The sequence below is a fragment of the Erinaceus europaeus genome, chromosome 3, assembly GCF_950295315.1.
Source record: "Erinaceus europaeus chromosome 3, mEriEur2.1, whole genome shotgun sequence".
NCBI classification, from domain to species: domain Eukaryota; kingdom Metazoa; phylum Chordata; class Mammalia; order Eulipotyphla; family Erinaceidae; genus Erinaceus; species Erinaceus europaeus.
In genome coordinates this window covers 71902784-71918518 of record NC_080164.1, presented here as the reverse complement: position 1 = coordinate 71918518, position 15735 = coordinate 71902784, and the positions used below count along the sequence as shown (strand labels likewise).

Here is a 15735-nt window from a genome sequence, read left to right as displayed (position 1 = left end):
CCCCCTGGTGTCTGCCTTTGGTACTGCAGTAACTAAGGTATCATTTTTTTTCAATGACCCAGATCCTGACATCCAAAGTATCATCCTGTTGTCATCAGGTTCTGAGTCAGATGAGACAGAAATAAGACTCAGAAACACCCCCCTAAAGCCAAATGTCAGATGTACATTCTTCTTTTCCCTTTCCCTCTCAGGCTAGTTGGTGACTCACCCAGTAGAGCACACACATTATGATCCACAAGGACCTAGGCTCAGGCACAAAGGAGCATTGCTGCAAGTATCTGTCTGTTTTGCTCTCTCACCCACTATCAAAAAGAAAGAAAATGACATACAGGCACCGAGCCCCAATAATAAATTTTTTGGCTAAGTAAAAACAAGAAATTTATCCTCCTTAAATGGAACAATGCCAAAGAGTAGGATGGGTTAGGCCAGATAAAACACAAGACTTTGGTACTTTCTTCCACTCCTGCTCTTCTTAGCTTTGTGCCTATCCAGAGTGCTGTTGTAGCCTTTTAACTTGTTTCTGTAATCCTCACAAAGACAATTTGGTCCAAGTGTCTAAGAATCATTCTTCAATTGATATTTCTATGGGTATAAGAACCTGAGGTTTCTTATTTCATAATTCTTTCTCCCCTCTTCCTCTCATCTTTCAGGACTGTCTGATTTAGAGGTAGCTAGGATTGGGAATGGAATCTAGGACTTGCGTCATCATGCCTTGCTGGTGAACCTGATCATCAGCTCATAAAAAGTTTGATTTTTCGGAAGTTGGCAAGGACCAGCATAAGGATCCCAGTTTGAGCCCCCAGCTTCTCACCTGCAGGGGAGTCGCTTCACAAATGGTGAAGCAGGTCTGCAGATGTCTCTCTTTCTCTCCCTCTCTCTGTCTTCCCCTCCTCTCTCCATTTCTCTCTGTCCTATCTAACAACAACATCAATAACAACAACAATAACAACTACAATAACAATAAAAAGACAACAAGGGCAACAAACGGGAAAATAAATAAATAAATTTTTTAAAAAATCTTTTCAAAAGTTTGAGTTTTTCATTCTTTGTGTACCACAACAGTGAAACTAGAAATTTGGGATCTATTTAGATTCGCAAGAAAGAGAGGAGATGAACTAGTAGAGTTGCTGTACTGAGGCAAGTATGTGGGTTTGTTGTTCGTTTTTGCTTTTCAGAATCACTGTTAGATGTAATTATATGGATTTTCTTTGAAGCTCATTTTTGTTTCTGCCATGTTAGGCCTAAGGAGAAATGAATGGTTCCAAATATACCTACCCCTAAAATTGCTGAAAACCAACAAAAGTTCTTTTTGTATCAAGCTTCAATAAAATCAAATAATCAAGATAAGTAATGAGAGGACCTGGGATATAGCATAGTGGTTATGAAAAAGGCTTTTTTATTTTTTTTTAAATTTATTTATTTATTACTGGATGGAGACAGAATGAAATTGAGAGATGGTGGGAAGAGATAGAAGGCAAGGGAGAGGGAGAGAGAGAGACACCTGCAGCCCTGCTTCACCAGTTGTGAAGCTTTCCCCCTGCAGGTAGGGACCAGGGGCTTGAACCCAGGTCCTTGTGCACTGTAATGTGTGCAATCAACCAGGTGCACCACTTCCTAGCCCTGAAAAAGACTTCCATGCCTGGCATTCTGAGGTCCCAGGCTCAGTCCCCACATCACCACAAGAGCTGATCATTGCTTTCATAAAATAAACAAGCAAAAAAGTAAGTAGTGAGAAAAAAAAACCTACCATAATTCAGAGATATTTATTTTTTCCTTTTTTGTTTTTCTTTTCTTTTAATTTATTTAGAAAATGGAACTGTTGACATAGTTATTTTTAACTGGTGCAAGCTGTCTAAATACCAGTGAACCAGAGAAGATAGCCCTGACTCTGCCAGATAAACTGGCAGATTTTTCTTAGAGAAGGGTTTACCAAAAACTGGCTTTTCTTACCTTTCTTTGTTTCTTTTCTTCCTTTTCCTCCCTCCCCTGCTTCCTTCCTTAGGTTGGATGCAAACAAACCAATGCGCTATTTGGAAAATAAAGCAGCTTTAAACGAAGCATTAGAGCGGTTGAATTGGCCCATTTCGTTGAAAGAGCTGTCAATGCTGGAAAATGAAATCTTGGCTGGGAAAATGTATATCCAGCAGGCCATGGAACTCCAGGAAGCTGCAAAGAAGGAGAATTATTTGAACAAGACACTGGGAGAGGTGAGTGCCATGGAAGCATCTGTTTCCTTCCCTCTCTCTAGTGCACCTTTGTTTGGCCTGCTTCTTCTTTCTCCTACTTTTCATCATTGATAGCTAAGAGTTAAGGCCCATATAGTTAAAGTCTCAGTGCCCTTTTCAACAGATAGGAATTTCCATTTGCTTTTTAATATATATAGGTCTTAAAATTGACAAATAAAGCTAAAATATAATGCTAGATTAAATACTTGACTTCAGCATGAGCCAAATGAGGGTCTAACCTGCTATTTGCCATGTAATTCCAGTGTAAACTTGGGCATTTATTTACTCTGTCTACCCACTAAATCTTAGTTGTTTTTTATCTGTAAAATAGGAGTGTTAGTAATACCTGCATCTTGGGGTTGTTATAAGATTAAAATGAACATGTTAAGTATTTCTTTAAATTTTTAAATTTATTTTTGAGAGAGATGGAGAGAGAGAGAGAGATACACAGAAACACCAGAACACTGCTCAGCTCTGGCTTATAGTGGTGAGGGGGATTGAACCTGGGACTTTAGAGCCTCAGGCATGAGAATCTGTTTGCATAACCATTATACTATTTCCCTTACCCATTAAGTTTTTTTTTTTTTTTTACCAAAAGCCCTTCATAAAAGTTATCTATTATTATTAAAACAATCTATTTATAGAGAAAAATATTTGTATTAGAGATTTAATAACGATTAATAAGATTGTAAGATAACAAGGGTACAATTCCATACAGTTCCCACCACCAGAGTTCCCTGTCCCAACCCCTCCATTGGAAGCTTCCCTATTCTCTATCTCTCTGGGAACATGGACCAAAATTCTTTTTGGGGTGCAGAAAATGGAAGGTCTGGCTTCTGTAATTACTTTTTTGCTAGGCATGGACATTGGCAGGTTGATCCATATCCCCAGCCTGTTTCTGTCTTTCCCTAGTGGGGTAGGGCTCTGGAAAGGTGAGGTGTTAGGACACATTGGTGAAGTCTACTGTCCAGGGAAGTCAGAATGGCATTATGGTAGCATCTGCAACTTCGTGGCAGATTATTGGAGCTGGAGGGCTAATATTTCAGACTTGGTGTCTCTGGATATAGGCTGATGTGAAATGTGGCATGGTGGCACTGGTTGCACTGATTTAGTTGAAGTCAACAGAGGCAGTATCACATGACAGGGGATCAAGAGGAGAAGCATGAAGAAATGTCCCAGAGGTTTCAGGACCTCTGAAACCTCTCTGGGAGAGAGAATATGGATTTTTTTTTATCCTGGCCTTATGTATCTTTTTATTTATTTTTAAAAATTATTTATTTATAAAAAGGAAATGTTGGTATGCATGAGACCCCTTCTGTTCCATTTGGTTTAAATCCCCCCTGCTTAACACTATTCTATTTACATAACCACTGTTAACAAGTACCACCCTCCCTCCAGGGCATTGGTGCTTCAGTGATAGGATTCTCGCCTGCTCCACCCCCTCCTTGTCACACTCTGATTTTCACCAGTCATTTTTCTCTCCACCCTCTCTATGTCACATCCTGTTTCCACCCTACTTGGCAAGTATATATAAAGACAGCATTGTGAGTTTTACTTTAACTTGAGTTTAGCTTAGCTGCGTCCTGCATGAATAAAGAGATACTGCCTACAGCTCAACCATGAGTCCCTGGTCGTCTGTTACCCACCCGTGAAGCCAGCCCGGTGAAAACAACATAACCCATCGAAAACAACAAGGAAACATTGACAAAACCATAGAATGAGAGGGTTACAACTCCACACAGTTCCCACCACCAGAACTCTGTATGCCACCCCCTCCCCTGATAGCTTTCCTATTCTTTAACCCCCTGGGAGTATAAATTTTTTTTATATTTATTTATTTATTTACTCCCTTTTGTTGCCCTTTTTTTTATTGTTATAGTTATTGATGTTTTCATTGTTGGATAGGACAGAGAGAAATGGAGAGAGGAGGGGGAAGACAGACAGGTGGAGAGAAAGATAGACACCTGCAGACCTGCTTCACCGCCTGTTAAGTAACTCCCTTGCAGGTGGAGACCCAAGGGCTTGAACCAGGATCTTTACGCTGGTCCTTGCGCTTTGTGCCACCTGCATTTAACCCACTGTGCTACCGCCTGACTCCCAGGAGTATAGATTTTAAAGAGAATGAGGAAGGTTCCTTGCTTTTTAAGAGTTTAAGAAGGCAATAGTTAATTGGGAGCTTGGTTTACTTTGAAAATCCCATGGTTAGGAATTATTGTACCATATAAGATCTCACCATGATTTATGTTATTTAATGCTATTTACAAATAACTTATCTTAGATACTGACAGCACCAGTTGCTTCTGACCTACTTGACCTGAGATTATAGGTGATTTAATATTTCAGAAAAAGTTATTATTAAAAATACTTTAACAATTTAAGCCCAGTGTCCGAATTCAGTTTACAAATTTGAAACATTGAGTGCTTAGACTAAAGGAGGAATATATTCTCAGAACTGAAATCTATGCATTTAAAGAACTCGAGACAATATATTTCCCCCTGTCATAATGAATAAATAGTGATTTATAAGGCTATAAGTTAATAGGAGTATAGAAACACCATCCCTACCACTAAAGATCTGTGCTCCTACCCCCATCCTCCTACATTGGAGCTGAAATTTTACCCTTCTTCCCCAGGGAGAAAAGTAATTTTTGTCAGACTATCTTATCTTTGTCACTGGTTAATTTATTTTCAGTTTTGTTTTTTCTTCTTGAACAACTTTTTTACTTAGATGTAGTCAGTATCCACAGTTATTTTATATTCTTCTTTTAATTTGGCATTATCTTAAACTCTGTGACATTACTGAATTTTTAGATTGATGCTCGTTGTGGAATATATATTTATACATATGGAGAGAGAGAGAAGGGTATATATCCTGGTATATTTGAAATATTGGAATCTATATTTTTCAGTTTTCTTGCGTACAATGTTTTAAATACACTGAACTTTCTCACCTGGATGCCCCATGTGATACTAGGGGGTCTCAGACAAAACATCAGGTGCAGCTGAGGGGAGATTTACTCAAGAATTAAATAGAATACTGATGCCAAAGGGGTCTCAGGCAAAACGTCAGCACAAAATGGGAGACCGACCAGGGGACCTGGTTGAACGCACATGGCACAATGCGCAAGGATATGGGTTCAAGTCCCCTGTCACCACCTGCAGGGGGAAAGCTTTGAGAGTGGTGGAGCAGGTGTCTCTCTGTTTCCCTCTTTATCACCCCTTCCCTCTCGATTTCTTGCTGTCTCCTTCCAATAAGGAAATAATGCTAATAAAAATTTTAATACAAATAATAATAAAATAAATAATAATAATGTGTGACTTTTCTTCATCTCTGGAGCAGCAGCATATGGATAGGATCAGTAATATCCAAATTACAGATCTCAAAGCTGCTGTAATTTTCAGATCAAATATTTTAAATATGTCATTTTTCTCTCCTTGATTTTTCTCTCAAAGGGCAATGAGGGGTACTTCCTGTGAATGTGTTACAGGTTTGCTCTTCAAGCTAGAGAAATGATTTTATTAGGCATCAAATGTATATCAATCAGGTTCCTTTACTGCTATCATCAAAAGAAAGCACAAAGTTTTGTCCTTTATAAAAACCCTTTGAGCGGCTATCTACTGATAGTTGGAGATTCAACTTCTGAGGGAGCTAACTTTTCTGCACAGTCCAGTGTTGTAGTGGTACAGGTGAGGGGAGGACTTTTGCAATCTAGCTTTCATCTCTATGTATTTCCCCCACATCCTAAGGGGCCACTCACTGCACAAGGAACCAGTCACAAGGTGGGCTGAGAATAAGGCCATCCACTCAAATGATCTGCTCCCCAGGCAGCTCCTGGAAAGGGAGGTGATGTGTTTCTCAGTGTTTTCTAGTTATACTACTCCCTGAGGAGGTGGGGAAAACGATTCCATAAAAGCACACCCCCAGGCAACTTTGAATATCAAAGCAAGGTTTCTTCTTCTAGCGTTTGCCCTTCTTCCGTAGCCAGTCAACAGCGTCAGGTTGAGCCTGATGTAAAGTTTCGAGACCTCCTTTGAATCTGGAGAGGTGGCAGTCGTTGACTATGTGGGTCATAGTCTGTCTGTAGCCGCAGGGGCAGTTCGGGTCGTCTCTGGCTCCCCAGCGATGGAACATAGCGGCGCACTGGCCATGGCCTGTTCGATAGCGATTGAGGAGGGCCCAATCATAACGTGCTGGGTCAAAGCCGGGTTGACGCTTGCAGGGGTCTGTGATGAGGTGTTTGTTCTTTACCTCAGCTGACTGCCAGCTCTGTTTCCAAGAGACTGGAACAGAGAAGTTCAGTGTAGGCATAGGGGACCAGATTGGGTGACGAGACGTCAAGCGTTGAACAGGGTGGGCGAAGATATCCGCGTATATTGGCAGGTCCGGTCGAGCGTAGACGTGGGAAATGAACTTAGATGATGCCGCATCCCGACGAATATCTGGCGGGGCGATGTTGCTAAGAACTGGCAGCCATGGAACCGGGGTGGAACGGATGGTTCCAGAAATTATCAAGGTTACCTACCCAAGACTCCTTAAAGGTCAAGACAATTAGGCCTTGTACTCAATGTATTATCCTCCTTGTCCCTGTAAACCCCAGCCCTGACCCACTGTGCTCCTGACAGGCCTTGTAATCTGACTCTGTTTCTCCTCTAACAGTGGGGCGGAAGCAGGAAAGTTTACTAAACTTCACTACTTTAGCATAACAGTTTGCTTTCCTTCAAATGCAAATATACTTGGAAGGAAAGCTTACCTAAATCTTCCAACTCTTTTTGCCCTGGGTCAATAATTTCATGGCCCACGGGAAGAGGCAGAAACGTCTAACTCTGGATTCTTGTTTTCCTATAAGGTCTCCCCCCCACACACACTCTTTCCAGAGTCCTTTAAATAATAAAAATAGTAATAATAGCTATTATTATTATTTTATTAGTGATTTATAAAATTATGTAGTAATAGAAGTATGATTCCACATCGTTCCCACCACCAGAGTTCTATGTCCTCATCCTCTCTTATGAGAAACTGCAGGAGTTTTCCCAAGGTCACAGGTATGGGTTGACTTAAATCTATAAGGATGACTTTATATCTATCACTGTCTGTTTTTATATTTTCTATTTATTGATATATCTTTTTTTTTTTTTTTTTTACCTATTTTCTCTATGGCCCTACCTTCACTTTCTCTCTAGTGATTTTGTATTGATTTACAAAATGATAAGATACTAGGAGTATAATTCCACACTGTTCTCACCACCAGAGTTCTGTGATTCATTCCCTCCATTGGAAACAGTAGTAGTTCTCCCAAGATCACAGATGTGGGTTGATTATTATTATTTTTAAGGGGATGCAGACCCTGGATCAGGGTAATTCTATCTCTAAATGAAAGAAGATATCTTAAAGGTCAGAATATGCCCCAGAGTGGTCCTGAGCTCCTCACCTAGGCTTTAAAGGGAGTTTAATTATTCCCTAGGACAGTTTGCAAATGTTCTCTTTGTATCATTAGATATCCTGGAGAGAAGAAAAGTCAAAGCCTACCCAATACTGCATATAAAATACCTTCATTACTTCAGTCATATGGCTTTAAGGTCCAAACAGACAGAAGAACTGTTGGAGCTGCTTCTAGTGCAGTTTGGAGATTGCATGTGGCAGAGTTTAATGTTTTGGGGCAGACAAGATAGTCATGGTTTTAGTTTTTTTGTTTTAGACTTTTGAGTCAATGACTAATTCTAGTTAGATAGTATAAATACATTCTGTACCTGATGTGGAAGCATGTTGTATGTAAAATGTAAATTTTCTAGATGTTAAACATTCAGCATTTTCACTTTCCCCTCTAATGCAAATACCAGTGCAAACCTTAGAGCATGACTTTAAAACTAAGAACTGAAATCAAAGAAAGGTGGCCTTATTTCTAGATTGGGTCTATATTACCTGCCAGTTGAATCTGGCAAAGAAGTGATTAGGAATCTCAGAATTTTGGAGGCAATGCAAAAATCAAATTTCCTAATGGATAGCATCTTTACTGCTAACTTCATTACCTGTCAACTTCCTCACTGCAGCTAGTGTGCAGGTATTTTTTTTTAAATTTTATTAGTGATTTAATAATGATTGACAAGACTGTGGCACAAGAGGGGTATAATTCCATACAATCCCCACCACCAGAGTTCCATATCCCCTCTCTTTCATTGGAAGTTCCCTATTCTTTATTCCCCTGGGAGTATGGACCAAAGATTTTTTTTTTATGTTTATTTATTCCCTTTTATTGCCCTTGTTTTACTGTTGTTGTTGACGTTATTATTGATATTGTCGTTGTTGGATAGAAAAGAGAGAAATGGAGAGGAGAGGGGGAGAGAAAGATAGACACCTGCAGACCTGCTTCACTGCTTGTGAAGTGACTCCCCTGCAGGTGGGGAGCCAGGGGCTCGAACCAGGATTCTTACTCTGGCTTTGCACCACCAGAGCCTAACCCGCTGTGTCCAACTCCCCAAAGATCTTTATAGGTTGCAGAAGGTGGAAAGTCTGGCTTCTTTAATCGATTCTCCACTGTACATGGACATTGACAGGTTAATCCACACCCCCAGCCTGTTTCTATCGTTCCATAGTGAGGCAGGGCTCTACTGTAGGATTCCAGGGTACATTGGTGAGGTCATCTGCCCAGGGAAGTCAGGTTGGCATCTGAAACTTGGTAGCTAAAAAGCATTAAGATATAAAGCAGAACAATGTGTTTAATAATCAGGAGCCTAAAGGTAAAAGTATAGCAGATGGAGGGCCAGGCAGTAGCACAGCAGGTTAAGTGCACGTGGCATAAAACTCAAAGACCGGAATAAGGATCCAGGTTCAAGTCCCAGTCTCCCCATGTGCAGTGGGGTCACTTCACAAGTAGTAAAGAAGGTCTGCAGGTATTATCTATCTTTCTCTCCCCCTCTCTGTCTTACCCCCATCTCTCGATTTCTGTCTGCCCTATTCAACAACAGCAGCAATAACAACAATAAAAATAAAAGCAAGATCAACAAAATGAGGAAAATGGCCTCCAGGAGCAGTGGATTCATAGTGCAGGCACCAACCCCAGTGATATCCCTGGAGGCAAAAAAAAAAAAAAAAGTATAGCAGATGAAATTTAGGGTCTTCTTGCGATAGTGCAGTGGGTTAAGTGCATGTGGTGCAAAGCTCAAGGACCAGAGTAAGAATCTCGGTTTGAGCCCCCGGCTCCCCACCTGCAGGGGAGTCACTTCACAAGCAGTGAAGCAGGTCTTCAGGTGTCTATATTTCTCTCCCCCTCTCATTCTTCCTTTCCTCTCTCCATTTCTCTCTGTCCTAACAATGATGACATCAATAACAACAACAATAAAACAAGGGCAACAAAAGGGAAAATAAATAAATATAAAAAGACATACAAAAATAAAAATAAAGTTTTAAATAAAAAAAAAAGAAATTTGGGATCTTCATATTGGAAGGAGCTGGGAATCTATTAGGTATATTCCAAGGGGCCCGTGACTTTACTAATTTTTGCCTGAGCCTGATAGTAACATGCAGGTGGGCTAGGAGTATTGTCTGAGAAGATGGTGTCAGAGTTGAGGATAGGACTAGTAAGCTGGATAAGGGCAGAGAGAAGCTCCCAAATATGGGGAAAGTGTGCAGGTATTGTTACGCATCCAGAGATAAAGCCTTGAAAATGTCAGTTTCTTTTTATTTGTTTATTTATTTATTTATTTATTCCCTTTCGTTGCCCTTGTTTTATTGTTGTGGTTATAGTTGTTGTTGATGTTGTCATATAGGACAGACAGGAATGGAGAGGGGAGGGGAAGACAGAGATGGGAAGAGAAAGACACCTGCAGACCTGCTTCATCACCTGTGAAGCGACTCCCCTACAGGTGGAGAGCAGGGGGCTCGAACCAGGATCCTCACACCAGTCCTTGTGCCTCGCACCACATGCGCTTAACCTGCTGCACTACCTCCTGACTCCCGTCAGTTTCTGTATTTAAAACTAGCCTTTCTTATTCTCACTCTTTACCCCTTTGATGGTCATTATTAATGGATTTCTTTTAAAATCCTAGTGATGTACTTGGTTTCTGTATATTATGGGGTGTGCCAAGAAAGGAACAAGAGTGGGAATGTTCTTTCCTATAATCTGCACATAAATCTTCAAGCCTTTGGCAAGATTTAAAACACACACACACACACACACACACACACACACAGATCATCTTTCTGGAAAGATACTATCAACATTGTGTCTAAAGACATGGCATGTCTAGCTGCCTTACTTACATGTTTTTTTGCCATGAAAAGCCAGTGATCCTTTTTCTGTGGGATGAACTGTTGTTTTTAAACTTGACCATATAGACATGTTTTGCCATAGTTACTCTGCTTTCTCTGTGGTGTAACCTAATTTATTGTACAGTGGTAGAAATGTCTCACTTGAATATACATTTGTCAAATAATGGGAACAAATAAATTCCCCAAAATAAAGTAATTTTATGTCCAAAGGAAGAAGCAGGCATATCCCTGAGATTAATATAGGAATGTATTATGGGTAACTTACAGAGAATCTCCATAATGGAGTGGTGGACTCTTCTTTGACCCAAGAGAATGTTCTGACCCACCCCCTCCATTTTAGTGGGCATCTTCTACCCCACTGAAGGAATACCTTAGTTGATTTCTCTATATCTCTCACACTTACTTAATATTGGTTTACAATATTATAAAGTTCTTGGAGTATAGTTTCACACAGGCATATCTGCGTATACTACTCATCACATCTGTCACCAAACTTCCAGTACCACATACCAGAGATCCTTTTGCTCCACTTTCCCTGCCTGTTCCCCCCACAACTACCATATATTTTCACAATCTAAGATCAGTGTGATTGTTATTTTGTTTATTGCAAGTTTATTTACTTCAGTTACCTATATCCTGCATATGTGTAAAATCTTCAGTAGTTATTTTTCACTTCTTATTTTACTTAGCATTCTCACTTCCAATTCTATTCCTTTTGTCGCAAAAGATGTACTGTCACCTTTTTAATGGCAGAATAGTGTTTCACTCAGTATATCTCCCACAACATCTTTATCCAGTCATCTATCAATAGACATTTAGGTAGAATGCCTTTGTTTAATTCCTAACTAAAAATAGGCTTATGAAGTAATATTAATGCTAAAATCCCAGAAATATGTCATGTACTTCTTTGTTCCACCAAAAGGTATTCTTGTGTTTGTAGCTTCATGAATACATATCTATTTTGGTAGTGATTACTATATATATTGATTTAGGAATAGGGCTATCTCTATTCACAGGCCTACAATCATGCTTAAAAGTGGAGTCACTTCTACACAGAAGTGAATGCTTCTTGTCATAAAGCTATATGTTATAGAAACAACCAGAAATTAATCACTGTCAAGAATAATGACAGTTGGAAACAAAAGCTGAGTAAATATAAGTTTTGTATACAAAGCCTTTTAGTATCTGCCATGGATCTTTCAGGTAAACTCAAAGGTGTGTGAGTGACTTGAATGGGATACTTTTTAAAATGTATTTTTTATTAGTGATTCAATATTAATTGACATAATTACATGTCAACAGGGGTACAATTCCACACCATTCCCACCACCAGAGTTCAGAATCCCTGATCCTTCCATTGCAGTCCACCATAGTTCTCCCAAGGTTGCAGACATGGGTTAACCATGATCACTACAGCTATCTGTCTACATTTGTACATAATTGCCCCCTTTTTCTTCCAAATCCAGTCCTTTCTTCCCCTCCAAGTCACATATGACCCTATTCATCCAAATATCTCTCCCCTTTTCATCTTCTCTCTCTCTGGGACCTGATGGAGCTGAAGTTCAGCTCTTATCCTCTTCCTCCTATCATTTCTCTACCACTGAGAGTATGGATCAAAGTTGTTTTGGGGGTGCAGAAGGTAGGAGTTCTGGCTTCTGTAATTGCTTCTATGCTGGATTTGGGTGTTGACAGTTAGCTCTAACAATACCTGGAGCTTCGACCTTTATTTTATTTTTAACACACAGAAAGTACCAACTGAAAATATTTTTTTTAAATGGTTGAAAAGTATCCCCTTTGCCAAAGCCTAAGTCCAGTGGAGAAGCTATTATAGAAACCTGGCTTCTTCGGTGAAGCAATTTGAGGTAAAATGGTTTGGTTGATCTTTTAAGAGTAGATTCATGTCCAAAAAGTATGACAGAGGACCTAGTGGGGGTTGTATTGTTATATGGAAAACTAGGAAATGTTATGCATGTACAAACTATTGTATTTACCATTGAATGTAAAACATTAATTCCCCAATAAAGAAATTAAAAGAAGAGTAGATTCATTATGCATGTGAAAACTGCTGTATTTATTGTCAGCTGTAAAACATTAATTGCCCAATAAATTTTTTTTGAAAGGAATAGATTCAGCAACTTCTGTATTCACTCACATAGTATATAGTATGTAAAATATCTTGAGAAAGTCCATACAATATACCAGATATAAATGGCTACTTTTACCTTTAGAAAAAGAGCTGGGGAGACATTTATAGAGCTGGGAAGACATCATAATGGTTATGCAAAAAGCTTCTCATCCTGAGGCTCCGGTCCCTCTCTGTCTCTATCTTCTCTCTGTATCTCTCACCCATCAAAAATAAATAAATAAATAAATAAATATTTTAAAAGGCATTTATAAAGGTATAGTTTTTCACACCATAAAGTTAACCTATTTCAATTCAATGATTTTATTAAAACTGAGAGCTATAAACTACTAACATCCTATTTCAGAATATTTCCACCTTCCTCTAAAAGGTTCTCTTTTTTTCTCTCTCTCTCTTTTTCTTATTTATAAAAAGTAAACATTGACAAAACCATAGGATAAGAGGGGTACAATTCCACACAATTCCCACCACCAGATCTCCCTATCCCAACCCCTCCCCTGGTAGCTTTCCTATTCTTTATCGCTCTGAGAGTACAGAACCCAAGGTCATTCTGCATGCCAAAAGGTTCTCTTAGGACCATTTGTAATCAATTTACACACCAGTCCCAGGTAACCACTTATTGGTTTGTCTCTATAAATTTGCCTTTTCTATAGATTTCATATATAATTAACTTCGGTGGCAATGCATTGGTTTGGATGATTTCCAGCTTTTCATTTTTGAATAATGCTACTGTGAGCACTCATGTAAAAACCTTTATGTACTATAGCAATAAATTACATTTCTCAGTAACAACAACAATAATAACTACAACAACAAGGGCAACAAAAGGAAAATAAATAAGCTTTTAAAAATTACATTTCTGTTAATACCTCATAAAGGTATTGTCAGATATATGCTAAGTCTATGTTTAAATTTTAAATGAACTGCCAAAATTTGTTCCAAAGTGTCAAAAAATCAACTGAAGAGAAATGTTAAGATTATTCTCTCACTTTTCCATTGATCATGAGTATTCTTAGGTCAGTACAAATTTTGCAATCACTGAAGTTTGAAATCAAGAAGTTCAAGCCCTCCAAATTGCTTTACTCTCTACATTCCTTACATTTATGATCGTGTTTTAGGATCAACCTGTCAGTTTTTGCAAAGAATAAAAAATCAGAAAACTAGGACTTAAGAGGATAGCTCACCTGGATAGAACACCTGTGTTAACACATGCACTACCCAGGTTCAAACCTGGCCCCCACCACACTGGAACATATGTGCCTTGGTATCTTTTCCTCCCCCCATCCCTCTATTTCTGTCTGGAAAAAGAAAAAGAAAAGCCCAGGGTGGTGAGTTCCTTGCAACAATAAGAAAAAAAGACAAAAATAAGAAAGAAAAAAAACAAGATTTTTCTGTAAGTTCTATTGAATGTACAGATCAGTCTGGGGAAATTAGCTACAAGTCTTAACACCAAGTCTTCCTATTCATAAATATGTCATTCCACTTGTTAGAGATTTAATTTCTCTCAGCAGTGTATTATCACACACACACACACACACACACACACACACACACACATATTTTGTACAAGGTCATCAGTGAGGCTCAGAGGCCATTTCTTCCTTCCTTTCTTCCTGTCCTTCTTTTCTTCTTTCTTTCTTTCTTTTTCTGACAGAAGGTGAAAGATAGAGATATATAGAGCTAAAGAGTTACGGGGGGCAGGTGGTGGCACACCTGGTTAAGCGTACACATTACAGTGTGCAAGGTCCCAGGTTTAAGCCCCTGGTCCCCGCCTGCAGGGGGAAAGCTTCACGAGTGGTGAAGCAGGGCTGCAGGTGTCTCTGTCTCTCCCCTTCACTATCTCCCTCCCCTCTCAATTTCTCTGTATCAAATAAATTTAAAAAGAGCTAGATCGAGAGGAAAAACACTACAGTACAGTTCTACCATTCATGAATCTTCACTGCTAGTACATCCATGGAGTGCCTGAGTTCAAACCCAGGCACCTGAGTACACGTGTGCTTGTTCAACTAGGTGAGCCACCTCCCAGTGCATCAGTGTATGGTTTTTCACCTATTTTGATAAATTTATTCCTAATCTATTCTTTTGATGCTATTAAAAGTGTAGTTATCTTTTAGTTATCTTTTGACTTTTTTTTTAGTTTTAAAAAAAACTTGATTAGATTAGACATAAAATTCTGTTTTACAGTAAGTTGTTCCCACTAGTTCAGTTGTAAAATTGTATTCCCAAAATAGAACAGAAAGTACTCCAGAATACATATATAGTGTGTATGTATATATGTATGTATGTATGTATGTATGTATGTATGTTCTATTGTTCTTCAATGGTAATTCTCAGCAGAGAATCCCAAGCCACTACACCTGTGGTTTTTCACTGTCTGCTTTTAGTTTTCTATGGGTTATTAATACTTTATCTTTTTTTCTTTTTTTTTTTAGCAACAGAAATCTGAAGGAAAAGCAACGAAGAGAACTAAATCAAAAAAGTTGGATCCCCTCAAAGGCCAGCAAGTTATTGCAAGATGTGATGAAAATGGCTTTTATTTTCCAGGTAGATTATTTTATTTTCTGAGGTTCCTTTGTTGAATAATATAGTGTTGGAAATCAAAGGTTCTGGAACTGCTTTCCTTAGAACACTGACACTTCATGAACTCTATTAAGGTTTTTCACTTTTAAAGTAAAAACTAGAAACTCTCAAATGTGGCAGGATAAGAAAAATATTTTTTAGTTTCTCTTTTGTTTGGTAAAAGAAAATTACTGCAATCTGTTATTTCTATGTAACTAATATTTCTAGAGTGTTCTAGTATAGTGAGAAAATAGATAAAAATTATTGTATTCCTAGAACTTACATCTTAGAGAAACAGACAAGCAGCAAAATAAAATATATAGGGGCCAAACGGTGGCATATCTGGTAGAGCACACATGTGACCATGTGCAAGGACTTAGGTTCAAGCCTCTAGCTCCTACCTACAGGGAAAGTTTCATAAGTGAAGCAGTGCTACAAATCTCTCTCTCCCTCCCTCTCTCTCTCTCTCTCTCTCTTTCTCCTTCCCTGCCTCCTTCCCTCCCTTCCCCCAACCCCCTCTCTCCTCCTTCCCTCTCTGTTTC

The 15735-nt window shown here is 39.0% G+C and overlaps 1 protein-coding gene across 5 annotated transcripts in view; it reads left to right on the top strand.

Moving 5' to 3' along the window:
* The window catches only part of VWA3B (von Willebrand factor A domain containing 3B), a 189355-nt gene that overhangs the window by 154824 nt on the left and 18796 nt on the right, over positions 1-15735 (top strand). For all 5 annotated transcript variants that reach the window (XM_060187501.1, XM_060187502.1, XM_060187500.1 and 2 more), the window contains 2 exons: positions 2003-2207; positions 15067-15178. In XM_060187501.1, the coding sequence (XP_060043484.1) occupies positions 2003-2207; positions 15067-15178 (317 nt within the window). The remainder of the gene's footprint in view (positions 1-2002; positions 2208-15066; positions 15179-15735) is intronic.